This window comes from Pithys albifrons, chromosome 12 (assembly GCF_047495875.1).
Source record: "Pithys albifrons albifrons isolate INPA30051 chromosome 12, PitAlb_v1, whole genome shotgun sequence".
Classification (NCBI taxonomy): Eukaryota; Metazoa; Chordata; class Aves; order Passeriformes; family Thamnophilidae; genus Pithys; species Pithys albifrons.
Window position 1 is genome coordinate 7,334,016 of NC_092469.1, and position 22,302 is coordinate 7,356,317.

The 22,302-nt window shown below is 47.7% G+C and overlaps 1 protein-coding gene across 1 annotated transcript; it reads right to left on the reverse strand.

Moving 5' to 3' along the window:
• Positions 1-7,828: 7,828 nt before the first annotated feature.
• Positions 7,829-14,021, reverse strand: PLEKHF1 (pleckstrin homology and FYVE domain containing 1). Its single transcript, XM_071567402.1, has 2 exons — positions 13,949-14,021; positions 7,829-10,146 (listed from the first exon to the last, which is right to left on the reverse strand). Exon 2 carries the CDS (start codon positions 10,132-10,134, stop codon positions 9,313-9,315), a length of 822 nt encoding a protein of 273 aa, XP_071423503.1. The 5' UTR covers positions 10,135-10,146; positions 13,949-14,021; the 3' UTR covers positions 7,829-9,312.
• Between the last annotated feature and the right edge of the window lie 8,281 nt (positions 14,022-22,302).

Here is a 22,302-nt window from a genome sequence, read left to right on the forward strand (position 1 = left end):
GCCGCCTGCATACTTGAGGCTTTCTGCCGTCTGTGAAGTTTAACTCTGCAGGAGCCTGTGCTGACGCTGAGCCTAATCCTAATTTCGGGCTTTCATATCCCCAGCCCGGCCCCGTGGGAGTGGTGCTGTTGACAATGGCAGCAGCACATCCCCCGTGAGTATAGGGCGAAGATTAGCCTTCACATTGTGCCACTAATGATAAGTAGACACGAGGATAATAAGGAGCGCTCTTGTAGTGCTTTACGTCTTCAAAGTGCTCTGCTGCTACTAACTAATTAAGCTGCCTTGTGAAAAAGGTATGTGTTTCTGTTGTGAGTAATGCAACTGTGCCGTATTGTTATGCAATAAACCAAAATTGGATGGTGCTTTCAGATAGCAAACAGGAAATCAATTACCCAGCTACTGGCTGCTCACATCCCATCAACTGAGCCAGCTTCAAAGCTGCCCCATGTCTTTTGGTTAGCCTTGGCACATCTTTGGGAGCCTCGAACATTCACAGAAAGCAGCACGATGCCAAGTGTTTAATGATGTGGTTCCAGCGGTTTACAGCAGCTCACTTTGCAGCAGATCAGTTTCATCAGTGCCTTTGGCCTCAGCCATCTCTTAGTCCTGCCCAGGGGATGCAGTCCCAGTGCCACTGAGTTAAACCCAGCCACTGCTGGGGCTTAACCAAAGAACCCCAGTTTCTGTGCTGCTGGTGCCATGTTGTGCTAGTGTATACTGGTCACAAAGGAAAACTAGGTCACACGGTGCTGCCATGGCAAAGAAGAGTGGATGCTCTACTTTATCTGCAAGATTTCAAAGCCTTCTCAAGGCAGCAAAGCAGCTGCTCACTGCACCCCAGCGCCTGCCAGCAGCTGCAAACATCTTCATGAGCCTGCAGTCAGCAGAACTGTGGGTATTGGTAAATGCCACAAGAAGAAAGATAACCCTGATTATACAGTGTTGAGCTCTGAGTGGCCTGTTTTCTCTCAGGAAAGAGCTTGAGGTCACTGGACAGATTTCTGACAATACAAGCTCAGCAGTGGGTCCAAAGACAGTGGTAAGGTCAGGACAGATGGGAAACTGAGAAGATAGTGAATGTAGTGAGGTCACTACATCCAGGTAGCAGCCACATCTTGAATAGTCTGTGCAACCTGCTTGATCCACTTGGGTTAGTCCTTTTGGAGTGAAAAAGGGCATGGCAGAGCTATGAAAGATATAGAGAAGGATAACACAGTATGGGAAGGCACTTGTGTGAAGAAAGATGTGCTGATTTAGACTGCGTAGCCTGGAGAAGACACTAATGTGGAGAGATTTGGTCACAGCTGTGAATGGCACAGGGATGAATAGGAGGAACAATACTGTGGCAGAGAAGGCAGGGTGCACCCACTGAACTGGCAGAGGTGAAAGGAAATGCTCGTTCACACAGTGTAACAGGGAACTGTGGAGCAGGCACAGGATGCTCGAGGTGCCAAAACAGAAGTGTGTTCAGAAAGCGATTAGGCAGATTGATGTCAGTGAGGACTGGCCACACAGCTCCAGAACCAACCACTGCCTCCATAAGTTTCTCACCACGGGCTGACAAGAGACTAAAGCAGCAGAAGCATCACTCTGTAGGTGCCTCCTTCATGATTTTTGGATAGGTAGGTGAACTCTAGCTCTGGTTTATTGTCTGCTTTCATGTTCTCCCAAACCCACGCTGCACACTATTTCTACAGTGTTGTGCCAACATTTGTGCTGCTGTGAGTAAAATGCGACATGTGCTGCCAAAGCAATCGTGTTCTGAAAAAAGTGTGGCACGCTTTGTGTTGTACAAAAGAATTTTCCTGTGATAGGGAAGACCTGCCCATTTGCCTTTGTGCCTTTTATACTGCTCAGGAGTGGAGCCTTCCTCCCTGAATGCTTTCCCATGTACAAACAAGTGATTAAACAGAAGTAGAAGACACTAACCTCTCTTGGTCCATCAGTTGCAATCAGTTAATTCAGGATCCCAAAAGCGTAATACCAACTTTAAAATTAAACCAAATATCTTTATTGTTTGCACCAAACAAAAAACGGCACCGCAATCCAAAGGACTAGGCAGTACTTTTAAAGAAGGAAATCTTCTTCATTCATGCCCTTATAAAGTGGAAGTTATATTAAGATACATTCATGCTATTAGTTTTTTACAGAAGGGAAATTGTTTGACAGAGATTACATGGTTCAAGTTCCTCATGTTTCTTTTATAATGTTTCAATATTCTCACAGAACTGATTTAAAATTTATATTTAAAAAAAAAAGAACTCCTTGTCCTCCCCTGTCTTGTTGTTCTTCCTAAACCCGCAGCAGAACCTCCCCACCTCACAGAGGCACCCGTTGTGCAGGGCTGGTTCAGATGGAGGGATGCCCTGCCCAATGCAGCCTGCATCCCACCACTGTTGCTGTGAGAACCGATCCCAGGAAAATCCAACCTCCAGAGGCAAATTCTGGTGGATGAGCAGCAGGAAATGGTTCAAGTGCTGCTGGCTGGGAGGCAGAGCTGTACTGGAGGGGATGAGCCTGCTGTGCTCTGAACAGCTGTTAACACCACACCTGCTCTGAAGCAGCCTGTGAAAGTTCATTTCCGGGGCGCTGCATTGTTCGTGCTCGGGTAATGAGCAGCTACTCTACCTGCTTCCAACAAAGGAACCCTTCCCCCATATCCCAAGAGGAACAGCATTTGCAGTGCTGGGGCCTCCCCCTTCCTTCATGCATTGCCCAGATGGTTCTTGGGTGTGCTGAGGGTGCTGAAATGGGGGGAAGCTGCGTAGAGGAGCTTTTACCCCTAACTCGTAAGGTCTCAACCAATAAACACATCCTTGAGAATCCCTTCTGTGACACAACTATGTGCCAGGCTTTGGCTATTGCATGTCCCAGAGGAGAGAGAGAACGTCAGCTGCTGTGAGGGGTGCTTGCTTGGTGATTGCCAGGGTTGTGGCAGCTCCAGAGGGCATTCCTTGGGCTCCAAGGGTGTGCTGTAAGGGCAGGCTCAGCTCAGGGTCTACACCAGCTGAATTACAGACCCCGTTTTTATGGAAATAACATACCTCTAACCACTCTATTATCAGGACTGTTGAAGACTTGAAGTGGCAAAGTGTGATGCTCTCCATTTGTCATCCTCCCGAGATTAACACTGTAGCTTTTTGCCAGTGGATTTGTAGAACCTCTCATCGTTCAAGCTGTTTCCTTGCAAATAGATGGCTGCAGTGTGTGGCATCCTGAGTGTCTGGGGGACCTAGCAAAGATAGAGGGTCTTGCTCAGCCTGTGGGTGTTGTACTGCCTTGATCCTGAAACCGGTAGAATGAACAAATGCAGCCACAGCCTGATACCCTGCGGGACAATTCCTCCCCCCACCACGGGACGGATGTGACCGACGCCAGCCTGTCTCTGTTGAGGTTTAAGGGCAAGGCATCTTCCCTCATGAACTGCAGCAGAAAGCTGTGCTGCAGAGACCCTGGCAGGGTTAATGTACAGCATCACTCCCTTCTCTGCTCCCCTGGGGTGCAAAGACAGCTGTGGTTAGGAGTGTGCCAGGGAGAGCAGCTGGATCCTGCCAAGCCAGTGAAAAACAACCTCTCCCCACAGAGGACATAGCCCTCCAGGTGGTGTGTGGCTCCCTTCTGCCCACAGAGCTGTGTGTGAGGAAGATGATGGGGCAGCTGCCAAGGTTCTGTGGTCCCAGCCACAGATACTGAACTGGAGCTGGCTACCTGGGGAGCAGGGCTGGCTGCACAGGGTGTGCAAAGCCTTATGGTAGCATATGAAAGACCTTTGGACTATGAACACCATGCACAGTGCAACTTCTGGGCTGCCTGGGCTGCTCAAACAGTAAACAGGTGTGCTCAAGGACATTTTGGGAAGGATTTAGAGACTCATGTTGGCTTGTAAGGGAACTCGCTGCTTAGCACTCATCAAGTCAGAGGCATTGATGGCCGCCAGGAAGCTGTGATCTGTGTGGCTCTGGTTTGTGGATTGGTTTGTTGTCTCACACTTAGAACCACTTGAGCCATTTGAGGATGACTGTGCTCACAGAGCTGTGCTCTCCTACACACTGGGCACGGGGCTCACTCTGGAGCTCTGGCAGAGCCCATGGGCCACATGCAGGTGATGTGCAGCTCAGGCAGGCTCAGCCTGCAGAGGGGCTCACCCTGTAAGGTAGCCGTGGCAGGCTGAAGGCTGCATGGTTTGTGATGTGTGTGGGGGACATGGTTTCTCCTGCAGACTTTCAAGGGAGGGGGAACAAATATACAGAAGGCCTCAGTGCTACATACACTTTCCCATCTGGTGTCTGATCCTGTATATGATCCTTCATATATGAAGCCACTAAGGCTCTGATTTTACCTTATGTGTAACTCTTCCTGTAAAAACCATGTGACCTTTTTTTCTTGTTGCTGTTAGAGGAAAAGAGACCTGTCTAGCCTTGAGTTACTGCTGGTTGTTTCTCAAATACACTTTTTTACAAAGGTCCTCATGAAAATATTGTGTTTAGGACAGAACAACAAGAGGCTAGACAAAGCTCACAGCATTCCCTTGCAGCATGGGGCAGCATGGGCAGCAGGATCACAGGCAGCAGGATGGCTGACAGCAGCAGATGCTCTGCCCCAGCTTGGTTTGACCATGCAACAGAACGCACTGCACAAGAGTGCTCTGCTAAAGAAAAACCTTGTATCTAGCTCCTCTCCTCCTTTTTCTCTCCCCTTTCTACAGTAGCAGACTGGGGAGATTGTGTAACACGGTCTTGGCCACAAATCTGTCCAGAAGAGGTTTACAGAAAACCTGCTTATTGCTTTTTTGCATTTCCGGGTCTTACTGGAAATGAAGTAAAATGCCAACTTCAAAGCTTTGCATTCGTCAGCACTCAATACCACCTCCCTGTCTGCCTCTCCTCCAGCTGCTGCAGAGCATCACAGCACTGGCTGCTCTATCTATTTTATGAACAAGTGCACAGGCAGCAGAGGCTCCTTCCCACACACCTATGTCATGCAGGGGTTCTTCCTGCCTGTGATGTGCCACGTGAAGCAGACCTGGCTGTGTGTTGCCCTGCAGTGCTTTACACCATTGTGCTGCCTGTGCTTCCCTGGAGCACAGCGTTCCTCCCCAGGTGCTCTGGAGAGCATCTCCAGTGCTCAGCTCTCAGGCAGGGGTTTCTTGGAGCTGCTTTGCTATGTCGTGCCTACCATGGAAGTGACAGTAGTGTAACATCTCCATCCTACCAACACCTCTCTTATAAGAAAGTGCATGGCCTGGAGCAGAAAGAGTCAAAAACAGAAGCCTGTATTTTCATTGGAGACACATCACTTGACAGCTCAGCAGCAGCTAGGACCATCTGTGCTCCTCAGTTCCTCCTGCTAATCAGAAATCCCAGACTGAGGAACATGAGAAACTGCCTTGCAGCAGAAGAGAGCTGGAAGAGGATGTGGGCTGTGGCAGAGCCAGAACTCCAGCTTGGATGGAAACTGAGTGTTTGAGTAACTGGGAGCAAGACTCTGGCTGAGCAGCTGGCTCACTTCTCCCTGCTGAATGCTTGTGAACATTGAGTCAGCACCGTGCTGGGAGCTGTGGTGTGCCTGGGCTATGCCTTGGGACAGCACAACACACGGGTTTCATTGATCCTCTTTGAGCCTTTCAGTTTATTTACAGAGCAAATCTCCCCATTACCTTTCCTTGGGCTTTTGTGACTGGCTACCAATGCCATCCTCTTCCTCCCACTCCAGCCGTTCTGACTGTGATGAGCAGAAGGGGATTGCTTTACTGCATGAGCCTTGGCTCTGTTTTCCTCTGTGCTGAGGGTTCCCAGCAGTTTCAGCAGCTCTGATGCTAACATTCAAGTTTTGTTCCCCATGTTCAGCACACTAGTGTTCTTCTCACTCCTGACAGCTACAGGGACTGTCCACTGGCTTGTGTGTCCAGCTAAAAAGGAGTCATTTTGCTGCAGGCCAAAAAACTCTTGGATTTTTCTAAATGTGCCTGGGCTCCACTTTTCTGCTTGAGGGAGCAGAAGGAGTGTTTTTCATCCAGTTTGGCTTCCTGAGGCAGCAAACCCCAGGATCAGGCAATGCCAAAGCTCATGCGCAGTAGGGACAGCTTCACCCTGCTGTGCCCTTTGGGCTGTGACACCTTCAGGCAAGGAACCCCTTCTAGCGGCTGATCCCCATTGGGTTCTCCCTCTTTGTGAGCCCTACAGAAGGATGTGACCCCACAAAACCCCCAGCCTGCAGATCTTTCCCAAGGTGAGCACTTGAGCTACTGCTCTTCCTGTAGTCGCGTGGAGCTGCAAACTGTAATGAATCTCTGCTAAAGATATTTTATTCACTAAAAAAAGAAAAACCCAAACCATCAGGAAATGCCTCATTAATGCACTGGAGATAGAAGCAGGCTGGAAAACTCTAGGCTAGACTGTAACAGCACTGCCTGTGATGTAAAACCCATGTGTTCAGCAGGCCAGAAGCCAGGAGCCCCAGGCTCTAATCCCAGTGCTGAGCTCCACAACTTGGCGAACAGAGCTACAGGAAGAGGGGGAGGGGCTTTGTTTAAATTTCCCCACGTTTTCCTGGGCAGGATCCTTTTACCATACACATTAACAGTTTATGAGTCCTTAGGTTTCTTGGGTCTTCCACAGAAGATGTCCTCTCGACCCTGTGGCCATCCCCAGCCTGTCTGTGTCTCCCCGACTGGTAGGAGTTGCTCTGTGTGATGCCTGATGCTTCCTGCACAGACACAGCTGGGAGTAGGATAGCAGTAGGGAAAGCACTGGGAAGAGGCATCCCAGCACATGAGGCAGTGTGTGAGAAGCCTCTGAATTGCAAGTGGTCCTGGGCACCTCCTCAGCTCCAAAACACTGTTTCAGAATTGCAGTGTGTGTGTGATGTGAGTCACCCTTATTCTATTATTCTCAAGAGTGTCACAGCTCTTCCACCCTAAGGGCTGGGGCTGTACCAGTTGGTGGAAGGTGTGTGCATTTCCCCAAAGGCCATCAATAGCATGCATCAAAACAAGGGACTGGGTTGGTTTTGGTGGAGTTTGTTTGGTTTTTCAGATTTTTTTCCTGCTGTGATTAAGAAGAGCTCTTGCTCACCAAGAAGGCATTTGCTAGAGGCATGCCTGTCTCTCATTAGAGGATAAAAACAGTTCATAGCTCTTTCAGGGCTGATAATAGTAAGACCTTCAAACACGTAAGATAAACTGATCTCTAAGTGAACTAAGGACTAAGTTCAAAACTGGAATACACTTCTGGAGCCAGTTACTAGGAAGAAACTGGGAGTTTCACTTCAGGAGCAGGGAACTGGAATGCCAGCAATGGACATGGATTCAGCAGTTGGGCTATTTTTGGCTTGTGAACCGTTCTAATGGCTGTTTATTTTTAAGGTCATTTTCTGTTTGCATAGCATGTACACCCTTCTGGTGGGTGGGAGGCATTGTAAAAACAATCACTGCTGCACAGAGGTAGGAACCAGGCTTGGAAAGTGATGGAAAAAACAGAACTCAGTGTACTTACTGCTTTAAAACCAAAAAAACATCTGCTTAGGTCATAAGGTTTGTTGGCCCACTCTAAGCTGTGTCCCCACCGGAAAAACACCATTCCAACTCATACACACTACTGCAGGGGATTGCAAAAGACTTGGGAAAAGCCTGTTGGATGATAACTTTGTATAAATAGAAAGGAAGAACCAGCTTTGGATATGTTTTTCACTTCACCTTACCTTCAAGAAGTAAATAGAAACCCAGGGCAGTCTCCCCAGAGCTGAGGAGTCAGAACTTGTGCTACTTGGCCAGGCCTGGATCCCAGCTCTTGTTTAAGACTCTTATTCAATAACAACACACTTTATTGTCCTGTTTTCCTGACTTCTTCCAGTTGGCCATATCTTTATTCACGCATAGTCAAGCCATACAAATTCATTGGAAAAGTGGCAATTTATCAAAGACATTAAAAATTATTATTTTGAACTGAAATTTAAAAAAACCCTGTCTGGCCATCTGTCAAGCAATGCACTGCTTGTTACAGGTCATGGACAGGAAAAGGTTTATAACATTGTCAGTGTATTCCCAGCCATGTTGCTTTTCCAGAGCATAAAATACACAATACAAAAATATACTAAAATGAATAACAGTTTGTAGAAATGTCTGCTGCAAAACAAATTGCTGTTGTCTGATTTCTTGTGTATTTACTCCCATGATACATTATGATAGAATACTTGAATAAACAGTTTATTTCTTACTTAATTTGAACTTTAAAGTTGATCGAAAGTTAACTATAAAGTCTTTGGCTCCAATCCTTGAAGTACTAAAGGACCTTAACTTTGGAATCATGAGACTGATAGCCATGAGGTGAGCCCACAAGTAAGAATTCAATGCCTTGGGCAACAGCCCAGAAGGGAAGAGGAAGCTGAAGTGCTGCACTTCATAGTATCTTAATGTATCTTAATTTGGGCCATTTTCCTGTATTTTTCAAGATTTTATCAACTCTTCCCTGGGCTGTCCTTTTACCTGATAGGCTTTAGGGTTAGGGTTAGGGTTTAGTTCTTCAAGTTTCTAGTAATTGGGTATCACTGTATTTGAGATCTGGGCTCTGCACTTAGTTGAGTCAACTGCTGTACATCCCTCGCTCCGTATTTCACTGCTCAGTGTAATTTTACCTGCTCCCTTCCCCTCTCCTCCCTCCTGACCCAGTACCACCACCATGGCCTCCTTCCATGTGAGAGAGCTGGGTGCTCCAGTGTTTTGCTAGGGTTGCTCACACCAAGCCTCATTCAGAGCAGCATTGTCTTAGCGTTTCCAATGTTGAGAGACCCCAGTGTAGACAGGGAAGCCAGTGCCAGCCTTACCATGCAGGGATGAGCAGCTATTCTCTGGGGCTGGCACACCTGCAGTGGCAATCTCTGATGCAGATGCAATGCTCATGGAAAACGGCCCCTTGCCATGACAGAGGAACACACAATGAGCAGGCAAGTGTGCTCAACTCCACGATTTCTTGCTTCTTTTTCTCCCCAGAGCCAATCTCAGAGCATTTCAAAACAGAAGTTAGTATTGCTGTGTTTCTGTAGAGAGGAAGACTAAGGCACGGAAGGGCAAACTTGTTTGGCCAAGAGTTAGCTGCAGATCTCTGCCACAGTTCATGCTATTCACTGAGCTGTTTTTCTCTGCACACACATTGTATGGGACACATTCTCAGCGGGCAACCTCATCTCTGCTTCCCCCAGACACCTTATACAGAGGCCAAGATCCATCTTCCTAGGCACAGCCTCCAGAGAAAACATCAAAGACATGCATTGGAGGCCAGAGGCTGGCTTCCCATTGTCTAAACTCCAGGGAGGTCAGCTATGGAAAGATGACCAGGATACTTGTGAGGTATAAAACTCCGTGTCTGGTGGCCACTGGTCAGCTTTGTCGTCATCTGACTTGTCGCTGTCATCACCGCTGGAGGGTTCGTAGCCCTGGATGGCAGAGCAGATGGGCTCTGTCTGTCTCAGATCTGCCTCTGCCTCCTTCTTCTTCTCTGCCAGCAGCTGCCTGTAGCACAGGTTGCAGACCCTCAGGGGCTTGGGGGACAGCCGGGGCATCAGGAACCTCTGCCTGGAGCAGTCTGCGCAGACGACGAAGCCGCACTTGCGGCAGTGGTGCCTTCGGGTGAGCGTGGAGAACTTGGTCTGCGTGCAGCGCATGCAGATGTCCGTCGCCTTGTCTGGGATCCAGGGAGCCGCGTGCTCCGTGGAGGGCTGCCGGCCCGTCTTCGCCAGCAGGTGCCTGATGCACTCCTCCAAATGGCTGATCCACTCCTTCCGCTCTGTGAGGGAGGCCGCGGAAACCACAAAGGACTTCTTGGAGGTTTTGATCATCCAACGGTTCTTCATCTGCAAGGTGTCTGGCAGCGTCTCCAAAGTGACATCTTCAAGGGGAATGATGTGCTGGGAATTGTACTTCCTTTTGTTGATGACTATGCTGCCATAGACGAGGATGTCGTTGAAAAGGAAGAATATGCGAGGCTTTGGTTTCTTGCGGCATTCTTTGGTTAAAATCCCTTCTCCTAGAAGGACCCTTCCAGGCAAGGCTAAGGGCTGTCCAGAAGCCCCAAAGCAGTTTTCCACAGCAGCAATGCGCTGGCTGTTGATCTCAGTGTTTGCAAGATGGTCCACCATCTCCAGCTCACTCTGAAGAGAGGAAAACAAAGAGGGAAGTGGTGAAGCTGCAAACCCCTGCACTGGGGTGAAGGTGAATAGCTGATGTATGCACAGGTGAGAAGCTACTAATGCAACCTCAGGGTACAAGTAATTTCCTGAGCACTCTGCACGTGAGTTTGTTACTTTTTAATTAACATTTGAAACTTTCTGACCTCACTTTGCATCAGCCCACTCTGTACTGGGATAGTTCGGTTTGCAGCAATTGAAGCCCCTGAAGTCAGAGCCAGCTCTTCCATTACAGCTGTGCTTCTCAGCAGTATAACTGTGTGCCCTTACTAAAGGAAGCTGCTGGGTCTGAACCTGCTTTTATGCAGGTGTAAATACTTGGTTAGGAGTTACCATACTGTGACAGCTGAAGGGTACCAAGACCTGCCCCATCTATCCCTCTTGGAGCTGGGAGCTGACTTACACCGAGCTAGACAGGCTCAGGGAGGAGGTCTGTGCTTTTGGGCACACACACTCCACAGCCCCATTTTGGGCCAGAGCTGAGGCAGGAACAAAACAAAACACTGTGGTATCACTTGTTCCCACTGGTCTTCCCTGCATGACAAAAAGGGACAAAAAAAGAGGAAAGAAAAAAGCCCCTGACAGGTGAATAAAGCCACACAAGCTAAGGCTTTCCTCCATTACTCCAGGGCTGCCACTGCTTCCAGTTGCAAGACACATCATTCTGAAAACAGTCTGCTCTCTGCTGAAGGGGAAGTGGAATGAAGCTCACTCATCCCTCCCACAATTCTGCACCCTTCTTCCCAAACAATCTGGGATTTTGATAGTCTGCTGGTTTTTGTTTTACTAGAAAACCTAGAAAAGGGTAACTGAAGACAAAGCAAATGTTTGCTGTTGGTAGTTTGTAGCAAGGAAGGCATTCCATGTAAGGTCATTTTTGTTGCCCCTACCCCTGGTGCACTGAAGGAGCTGCCCCGAGGCTGGCTGGCCATGGGAATGTGAGTCATTTCCTCCTCCAGAGAGGTAGCTCAACCATCACGAGGCAGCTCTGAGATCACATGGATGTGTGTTGCCCTGGTTCACTGAACCAATAATGCAGACCTGTTCTCCACTGCTTTCCCGAGTGCCTGCTGCCATGGAGGCTGGAGGGGAAAGGAGAGAGGATGACGATGACGTGCTCTGGTCCTGTGTGTTTGGGGTAACGATGATTTACATTCTGCCCTTGTCCTTTACCCCAAATCACCCCTTCCCAATGCTGGAAGGGAAATCACAGAGTTGCTGCTGAAGGCTGCTGCATGCAATTTACCTCTTGCCTGAGCTACCTGGCAGACAGACCAGTCAATTCCACCAAGTTCCCAGAATTTTCTTCTCTAGAGCATGCCAAGGTAAAAAGGCACAAGGCCAAGACACAGGTTTAGGCCTGGGAGATCTAAGATCAGTGACCTACTCTTCAGAAATAGCTTTCACAGAGAATCACTGATGGCCAGTGCTCCTGAAGAGCTGGCTTCCTTGGGCTCTCACTCAAACTTAGAGGGAAGGATGTGTATCCTCAGGGCCTCAAAGCACTGGAATGCATTGGCTGGAGCTGGGACAATGTTAAGCATATCCACTCGTGTGGGTAGGCAACAGCCATCTGAGAGGGTGACTCACCACATCCCACCACAAGCCAGATCAATCCTGCCCTGAGTTCCAGAGAGTGCTCAGCCTGAGGAACCACATAAAACCCAACTTCATGTTAGAATTGTGACTCACTGCAAATAATTCACAGTTTGGCTTTGGAATGCAAGCACTTTGTGAATTGGGTAAATAAAGATAGCTGCTGAGTGTTATTATGGTCTCCTTTCCTGGGAGATGAGCCTCTCCTTTTGGAACAAAATGAGGGTATGAAGTCTAATCTATTTTATTGATTTTGGTAAATATTTTTTTCCTATTTGCTCAAATTTGCCATGTCAGGTCAGCAGGTCACAGAGCTTATTACCTACCAAATGCTTTATGTGCCCATGTGCCACATACAGCAGCAGCTTATCCAGTTGAAATGAGGATGGGAAGATGTACTTTACCAGTGTGCTGCTTTTCATGGAGGTTTTTGGCATGGCAAATTTTGGGGCTGCCTTTTGTCACCAAGATCTGTCAGTTCTGCACATGACCAAATATTATGCAGTGAGTATGACTGATATTCAAAGGAAAAAAATGCTGCTTGGCACTCCACTCCAGAAGAAAGCACGCCACAACTTTTAACAATGAGTGCTTGTTCACTTGGGATTATAAACAGCCATGTTGATGCATGCCAGGCAGAGCATTTCCACTTAAGTTCCTGGGTCAGCGAGTCTGGGGTATGTTTTTCAAGACTGTGTGTATCCAAGGCTTAGGTGTACCGATGTAGTGAGCTGTTCTACCTGATCCTTCTCTTCTTGCTATCTGGCAGAACAGACAGTCTTGGTATCCACTGCATACCTAGTGCACACCACAAGCACAGGATGGTCCATGAGTATCAGCACACTGAGATCTGATTGCTGAGCTCTGACAGCAGAAATTGACCCAAGCCTCATCTCTCTGAAGCTCTCCCTTACTTTCTGTTTTACTCAGCTGAGAAATCTCCTCTGGAGTTAGGGTTGGCTAAGCTTTTGCTCACCAAGCACAGGATATAGGACGCAGCCGCCAGAGCAGGCATTTAGAGCAAGCAAAACAGAGTTCCTCTCCTTCTCCTGCCTGAGGGGATTTCAGCTCGCCTCTCCCTCTTTCCCGGCATGCTGTAACTGCTGGGGGAAATAGGGACAGGCTCCAGCAACCCCCTTCCTGCAATGCCCATAAGGAACCCAATTCAGCACACGTACATTTGGGGACTGGCTGTCACGTTAGGCCTTTGAGAAAGTCCCCAGCAGGACTGAGCTACCAAGCTTCTTGCCACTGCTGCTCTCAGCACAGGGCCAGAGGGAAGGGACGGCCGAGCAGTGGCTTTTGAGGAGTTCAGACTGATGCCACCAAACCCTGCCGCCGGCAGCTTGAGCTCAGCTGTGGCTCTTGCGAGTGCCAGCCAGGCTCAGAGGCGCCCAAGCAGCATAGGAAGGCAGGAAGGAAAACCCGAAACTGAAGGAAGAGCCTCACTCGCTCTCTCCCTCCCTCTCCCCTGCTCTATCCATGCACACATCCCCAGGCGGAGCAGCGAGGCGCACTCCGCCCGCACCTCCGGGTCCCGCTCCGCTGCTCATCGGCCTCCCCGTGCTGGGGGGAGCAGAGAGAGCACTCTCGGGTGTCGGAGGTGACAGGACTAACGTGACAGCACTTGGACAGGCTCGGGCTCGGCAGGGACTCGTGACGAACGACACACGCGGGCCGGCTGGCGAGGGTGGGCAACCACCGAGGGAAGAGACAATTCCCTGTTTCTCGTAGCGCCCGAGAGCCCACGAGCCCCTTTGGAAGAGGCGCACGACCCAAGGTGGGGGGGTTCCCCTTACAGCTCCGCGGTGGGAGCACTTTCTGGGGGTTTGGTACAACACGGTCAAACTTGGTAACTTGAGTCCCTCTAAATACCCCAACAAACCCGCCCCTCTGCGCGGCGCTCGGGCCAGCACAAACACCGGGGGGCTGCAGGCACCACACACGCGTGACGGGACCCCCGGGCGGGCAGGACACGCCGGGGGCCCCCCGGCCGAACCCCCCCCGCCGCTCTCCGTCCGCGGGCAGAGCGCGGCCAACACAGCGCCCCGCTCCCCCCGCACCGCCCCGGCGGCGGAAACCCCGACAGTCCCAAAGCCCTTCTGCTCCTCACAATCCGCCCGGCCAGCACCGCGCACACCCCCCGCTCGGGACCCCGCTCTGGCCGTACCTCCCGGACCTGCCCCGGCGAGCGATCCCAACGCCCGCGCCGGGCGCATCCGCCGCACTCCCCGCGCCGGGCCCCGCTCCGCGCCCCGCTCCCCGCCCACCGCGCCCGGCGGCCAATGGGCGCTCCGGGACTGGGCTGCCGGGTCTGCGTGTGTGCGATGGGAGCGTGTGTGCGATGGGCGTGTGTGTGTAAGGGGAGCGTGTGTGCAATGGAGCGTGTGTGCTGTGGAAGCGTGTGTGCTGTGGGAGCGTGTGTGCCATGGATGTGTGTGTGCGATGGGGGTGTGTGTGCGATGGGGGTGTGCGTGCAATGGAGCGTGTGTGCCGTGTGTGTGATGGGTGTGTGTGTGTGATGGAAGTGTGTGTGCCATGGGGGTGTGTGTGTGATGGGTGTGTGTGTGCAATGGGTGTGTGTGTGCCATGGTGGTGTGGGTGTGATGGGTGTGTGTGTGCCATGGATGTGTGGGTGTGATGGGGGTGCGTGTGTGATGGGTGTGTGTGTGTGATGGGTGTGTGTGTGCCATGGGTGTGTGGATGTGATGGGTGTGTATGTGTGATGGGTGTGTGTGTGCCATGGGTGTGTGGGTGTGATGGGGGGTGTGTGTGATGGGGGTGTGTGTGCCATGGGTGTGTGGGTGTGATGGGGGTGTGTGTGTGATGGGTGTGTGTGTATGATGGGTGTGTGTGTATGATGGGTGTGTGTGTGATGGGTGTGTGTGCGTGTGATGGGGGTGTGTGTGTGATGGGTGTCTGTGTGTGATGGTGCGTGTGTGTGATGGGAGGTCCAGTGGCTCCATATGCCCCATGGATGTGTGTGCCCAGGGCTGCATGTGCCTGCTGACATCCTCCACTCTCCTGGACGCCCTCCACTTGATGCCACAAGTGTCACAAAGATACACCAAATCAATGTATTTGGTTTGCTCGTGGTTTTAAGTTTCTAAGTTTTGCCATGTCTCCTGCTCACAGTATACTCTATCATGCAGAATGGTGCACATGGATGACATCATATAAAGGTTATTTCAGTGATAAAATGCCCTCAGTATATTACAGTTTAGAAGAAGGATATAAATGGAACTACACATTAGAACAGAAACCAGAAACCAGAACTCTTACCAAGCTTTCAATCAGATCTTCTGACTCATGTGAACAGAACAAGTTATTAACACCAAAATTGGCTTTACAAGCAAATCTTTTGCATTCCCCTTTCCCACTGTGTGGGCCACAGGCCACCATGCATCCCTCCTGCATGTCACTGCCATGAGGGTGGTGGGATGAGTGAGCATAGGCCATGGGCATTCCTCAGTACCCACTGCAGGTGCTGCAGGATGCAGGGGAGCAGAGCTTTGGCCCTTGTCTGGTGCAGTAACACAACCCCCAGTTGCCCAGGCCTGTGCTGATCTATAATTCAGGTGCTTGCTCACTTTCTGTAATAGCTTTTCTATTTTTAATGGGAACTGATGGACCTGTCAAGGTATTAGAAATATTTTTTTTTCCAAGTTTTCGTTTTCTTTGGTAGTAATAATGTGGGCTGGGAAGCTCAGTGTGCACTTTAGAGCTAAAGCACTTGGGCAGCTGTAAGTTTCCTCAAGACCTTATTTCTTTGCACTTTGTGTTTTTGTCAGATGAGCAGATGAATGAGCACATGAACTAATTTAATTGCAGTATGTGGCTGCCAAGCAGTGTATGAGGGTTACAGAAAGAGCCATCAGGTCATTAACAAAACTCTCAAACCTGGAAGAAGAGAGCTCAGCACAGAGGGCAGGCTGTGGGGCTGAGCACAGACTCAGGTTGTCGTTAGGGCTTTAGTGGGGGGGCCTTTTCTGTCCTCCTGCCTTTTCTGTGGGAGGGCAGGACTGAGTGGTTCGTCAGTGGAAGGAGGGGGGTCTGCCTTTGTAGACAGGTTCTTGCAGCTGGGAGCTGTTTTGTGTTGAGCCTGGCTACCAGCTGTCTCTGTCCTGCCTACCTTGTGAGCAGTGGGCTAGGTCTGGGGAGATCTGCCCAGTTTAGAAATTAATTCTCAACATTTTTTTAACATGATCTAACTATGCAAATAACTGTTTTTACATTATCTAACTATGTAAATATACAAGGCACTAAACTAGATATATCAGAATTTGTCTTAACAGGCTAATTCAGACCTAACCAGCTATAGATTGTTATGCTGAAACATTTTTTTCTCCTATGTGCGAAAATTCTTCTGAATTTTCTCTCATGTTATTTAAATCATAGTTTTTATTACTGAGATGTAATACTTTGGTTTACTTTTCTTGTTATCTCTCAATATGCTCACCTGCACAACACACCAGCCAAACACAGCCCAACAGCCTCGGATTTGACGTTTTCTTTTCTTTCTCCCTCTTCAGTCAGAAGTGGAGACGTGTTCAGGCAACTGTTGCATAAGGCAAGGGAAGCCCCAAGATACGCTTTGGGCGTGCAGTCAGTATGAAGCAGTTCAGTTGAGAGCTGACTTCTGTTGGTATTTTGTTTGTTTGTTTTGGAAGCTGTTACATCCTTGTTTGAATTCCTTATTGAGGAGTTTCACCAGTAATCTTAACAGTTGTTTGATAGGCAAGCTCAGGAGCTCTCTTCTCCTGGCTGTAAAAGCAAACATTTGTGGGACCACTTGATAAAGCTGCAGCACAAATTACCAGCTTTTAATGCAACTGGAGCAAGGTGAAGAAACTTTATCTGATCTATTGCCTCTGGCATTTTCTCCAAAACCACTTGTTTGTCAGTAGCAGAAATATTTTGCCCAATTGGGATGCAATAATTTCAAAGCAAGTAAAGGAAACTGCAGCTGCTCAGCTGAGTCAGCCAAAGGTAAGCTCTGCAGGGGAGAAAATGTTTTTTTATTGTCTTCTAGTGGCAAAATTACTACAACAGCCTGCAGGAAAAGATTAGATTATAATAGTAACAAAAACATCTGTTAAATTCTGAGCTCAGTGTATGTTTACTGCATATTTAAAAAAAAAGAACCACAACAACCCAGGAATTTGATAAAATTCTTTTGGATAAGACTCAATATTTAGATTTAGTTTGAGATGTTAGGAAGCCACCACAATTATCAGACAGTGGTTTTTACTAATTGACTACACAGGGCATTTCATCCATGGACAAAACACCTTTTAGCAATGGAGATTTTATTGAATTGAGCTTGGAATACTCTTACTTAGTGAGGGAATAAGACAATGTGTGTTCATTTTATGAGTTGCTTGTAAGCAGAAGTGACCTCTGCCCTGTGCTCTGTGGGAGTGTGGTGTGCATGGGAGGATGGATGTTTGTCTGATCTGGCTCATGGTGGATTCAGCTCATCAGCCTATTTTATAAATGTGTGATTTGCTGTGATTGATTTGTATCTTTGAAGTATCATCTATGTGCTTTAGAAATTGCTTCCAAGTCTGACAGTGCAGAAACCAGAGCCCTGCTTGGCTCTATCAGTTCAGACTAAAACTTCAGAGCACCAGTTTCCAAATTCTCCCTAATCCATATGCCCTGAAACCACTGCCCAACAAACCTGTTTTAGAGTGTTCCTGTATCTCTGGGGTATCCCTCGACCCACATGCAGAAGATTACCCACTTCTTGAGTGGTTCTGGGAGCCTGGCTGTGAAATGATTGTCAGAGTGATGAAAGTATTTCTGGAAGCAACCTTGAGACCTGCTTGCTCCCCTGCCTTTTGCATAAGGAAACGATATGCAATCGATGTGCTTTTGTTTTGACAGTGGCATTGCTGTGCTTTGCATTCATGCAGCATTTTATTCTCAGGATCTTGAAGTGCAGCATAAATTCTAATGACTTTGTGAGGGTTTGTTCCCTCCTCACAGAGTTACATATGGTCATATGCCCTTTGATCACTGACATAGGAATAGTGGGTTATTTGCTATTGACTTCAGTAGCACAGGCTCTGGCTCAGAGTGAGTCACTTGGGAGGGTGAGAAACATCCCCAAGTGTTCCTGACTCACAGCCCGTGTGCTTCACCACAGGGTCACAGCCCAGTTCAGAAATCTCAGTGATCCTCAGAAAAGTTGTTATGTGAAGGGACCACAAAACCCCTCAAACTTGCAGATTTTAACATTACATGTTTGCATCCTGAGAGCCTTGGTGTTTGCTGTGCTTTGTCCTTTCCTGCTCAGACCTCAGCCCTGCTGTCCTGGTCACATGTGTGCAGTGCTGTGCATGGGCCTCAGGCAGAGTTGGAACTTCAGTCTTGAATAACTACTAATAACTAAGCAGCTAAACGGCCTGAGGCATGTGTTTAGTACCATCCTGCCTTTTGGGGAGAGTTTTGCAAGAGTTAATGTTTTCTTGAGACTTCTTAATGGGAAACTGACATGTAGGAAGCTTTGGCTTTTTGTTTTTGTTTTGCTTTTCTTGGAGGTTTTTGTTGTTGTTTGGGTTTTCTGGTTTTTTTTTGTCTGTTCTCAGAATGAAATATTTCTTCTCTAACCTGAACCCTGACGAGCAGCTGGGGGGAGGCAGAGGAAGGCACTGCAGTTTGGTTCTGTACCACTCGGGTTGTTTGAATTCATTAGCTTGGGAGCCCTCACAGATGCCTCAGGCCGTGTACCTCCTCATGTACCCAACCTGGGAGAACCTCTTGCCACTACACATGCATTAGCCTTAATTAATACCATTAGCATAATAACGATTAGGATTCATTATTCCCTACAAAAAGATAAAGCCTGTAATACATATCTCTGTATCAAATTCCTTAGTGCCTTGTCTTGGGATTGCTTTATTTTGGAGTTGTTTACTCTTTATATCCTTCCATCTCCTAGAAAAAAAGGAAAGCCACTTAACTGTAAAACTGTTTGGGTCAAAGAAGTGCCCTGAGATGATCTTTCACGCATGCTGAACAGGCGATTTGATCTATGGGACCCACACTGCTCACACAGCCACGCAACAGTGGAAACTGCAAACTTCATCTTCTTCAAGCACAAAAGCTACTTAGTATCCCCATGTTGAAGACTTTTTATAATAGCAATAAGACAACTCTAGAGAGAACCATCTAATATTAACTCCAGGGAGTAATCATCTAATCACAATCTGGGGGTGATTTGAAGCACTCATCTGGACCAAATGCCTCACAACACCCCAGGAGTGGTTTTATGGCATGATAGCAGTACCCCATTGAGCCTTATTGCTTAATTAAAAACAAATTCCCAAGTAATTTTTTTGCCTTTCCATAAAAACACAGTAGCACATAGAATGTATAAAATATCCATTAAATGATGGTAGATGCAAATTTACATTGTGAGATACAATCCGTTTCTTTACCACTTGGGGTTGAAGTTAAATGTAAAACCATTTCCTATAATCTGTGCACTGCTGTGTTTAGAGGGGAATAAATATGGGAAAGAGAGGTTCATTGTAGGATGCCTTGTTTTTATTAAGTGATATGTTTGGTCCCTTACAAAGGAGTTCAAATTCTCATCCATCTTTCAGACGCAGGAGTCAGTCATGAGTGTGGCCCTTTCTGGAGATTTCCTCAGCTTGCATCATTTCAGGGCAGCCCTTCAGTAGGAATCCTGTACTGCTGTCTGGGATTGCCACGGCTGTCGGAGCAGGGAGAGCACCAGCAGTGCCAGAGCTGTGTTTGAGATACACACAGCACACTATACAAGTGGTGGCTTGGTGGGTTCTGCAGTGCAATGTGGATTAGGCCAGGTAGCTGCACAGTCCATCCACTTTTGGGGGTTTTGCCCACAGCTGATCTCTGGCTTCATTGGGTGTGTGGCTGAGATGTCTGCAGGCCCTGCAGTCTGACTGGGAACTGCTACAGCTGAGGCTGCTCTGCAAGGGACCCCCACTGCAGATGGGAAGAGTGGGAAAGTCCTTAGTTTGTGTTGAGGAATGCCACGGCATCCCCAGCCCAAGCTCCCCTACAGCTCTGTGGAGTGCTTTCATAGCCCCACAGTAATTCCCAAATGTAGTGCTCCCCTAAGGACTTGGAGTATTGTTCACATGTTACTGGTAAGGAAGCAAATCTAAGTTTTGAGTGTTTGTCTGAGAATCATACGAGGAGTGATGGAGCCACTGCTCAGAAATCCTGGCAGCCAAAGCTGCAATTGGGCTTTCAGCCACAGTACGGGAGGCAAAAAGGGTTGTTATGACATTCTCTTCAGATTTGTCACTTGGGGTGCCTTTATTTGGTGGAGATAAACTTGCAAGTACCAATTTTTAAGTAAAAGCTGAGAATTAGTATCAAATATTACTTTAGTTGCTTCAGGTGCTGAAGCCTCATTGTGGTACCTACAAGCTCTGGATAGAGGGTGACACTTGTGTCAGTATCTCCCACTGTGGGTTCCACTCAGTGTTTCCACATCCTTCTGGTTTTCCATCAAATGGTGGTTCCCCAAGGACTGGTGGGAGCTGAAGCCACGTGTGAATATCTGTTACTGAGAGGTTACAGCATTCAGGGTTATGGAGGCAGCGTGCTTTCTGCCCTATTTAGATTTTGTAAAAAATAAATTATGTTGAGGGTTTTTTTTGTGAACACTTTGATAGAATGTTTTGTTACTTCATTTTTGATGTAACATTCGAGAGATGTTAAATGTTGTGGTGGGGGATTTGTTATTAAAAGGTGACAGCATTGTACTGAGGAAATGAATGAGAGTAAATCTAGTTGCCTGTTCCTGCTGCCTGAGATCAGTCTGAAAGAGCAGCAAAAAGAATAATTAAACCTGTGTATTTAAAGCAATTCTGAAGCAACCTGGGACATTGCCAGGTCAGGAAAGGACATGAAACAACCTGATAGTGTTCTCAAACAATAAACATTTTTACCTGAAAGATCTCTGCTGGCTTATTAGGAATGCCATTATCTTGCTTTGATCTGACTCTCTAGGACTGGCAGCTCATACAGCTGACACAGAGCAAGTAGCCAACAAAGGAAAGCCTTAACAGGCTTTAATACCTTTAGTGAAGAGTTTCTCTTCCTGTCTGATGTATGTCATTTCACAAAGGCTCTTTTCATCTTGATTCCCACTGTGGACATGGCTGGATGCAGGGGATAAGGGACAGGGTTTAGCAGAGTTGCTCTCACTTGTCTGGCTTTGTCCCACCACCCCATGTGAAGCTGCAGGGGGTCAGCAATGGTCCCCTCCTGCCCTGCCTATGGAGCAGCTGCTGCTGGCACAGGATGCACTGGACAGTGGGTGGGGTCTGCTTCAAAACCAACTTGCCAAAAAAGGCCCAAACAAAAAGTGGGAGATGCTCTACCATGGCTGGTGTTGTGTTTTGGGTGTGTGTGTGTGTGTATGTGGTTTTTTGGCATTCATTTGTTTCTTTGGGGTTTTGTTGTGTTGCTTTATTATTTTGTTATTGGTTTTGGTGGGATTTTTGGGGTTTTTTTTTGTTTGTTTGGGGTTTTTTGGCAAGTAGGTTTTAAGGCAGCACAGAGGGTTTATTTATTTATTCAGTAGAGTCAGAAAAAGCAACCATGCCCCACTTTGTGTATCCAGGGACTCTGGGCAGCAGCATCCTGCTGGGGTAGGCAAAGGCACACCTGGGTCACATCAAATACCTGGCCTACTCTGATTGCAGCAGTGCTGAAAGGTTTGCAGAGCACAAACCTTGCCTGTTCTCTCATCTGAACACATATTTTTAAGCTTTAGGACACAGAATAAACATGATATTATATCTGCATCATTTGGCCTTTTAAGAAGATGAGGAGTTAGGAGTCTTACGTTGATGATTCTGGGATATTTATGGGTCCCTTTAAGAGTATATCCTTTCATGAAGGAGATGAAAAGTGTGATATTTTAGCAGCTGGAAATGCCTGGCTTAGTTTGGTTCTGTTTCCCGATTTCATTTTGACGTGGTAGGCAATTTAGACAATATATTTGCAGCAAGGAAAATGGAGTTGTTATGGAAACATCCGAGCGAGGCAGCTGACATGGGGTAACGCATGCACCAGATTAGCTGTACACACAGACGCAGGAAAAACAGCAAGTTCATGTAAGGTAAGGGAGCAGTTTCTAGGCACTGTCTGCTTTCATGTTTTTTTCTGGCAGAATAGGAAAAAAAATCACTTTAAAAGTGTGAGCATGTGGCTCCATCTTCTGGTACCAAAGCAAAATGTGTTACTCTGGATATAGATTGAGGTGAGGTTTCTGTATCACTTCTGTGTTAGCTGCAACAAAAGCAACAACAAAACAGAAGAAAAAAATTAATAATAATAAAATACATGTGCCCTGGGGTCAAGCTACAGGTTATTAATGTAGTTTTCCTGAAGCTGCTGATGCAGGAAGGATTTCTGATTTTTTTAAATTGTCACATTTTGTAGATTTTAGGAACAGAAGTAGCTGTAGCAAAGTAGATTTTTAGTGGGTTAATATTTCTAGCAGCTTAAGTTTAA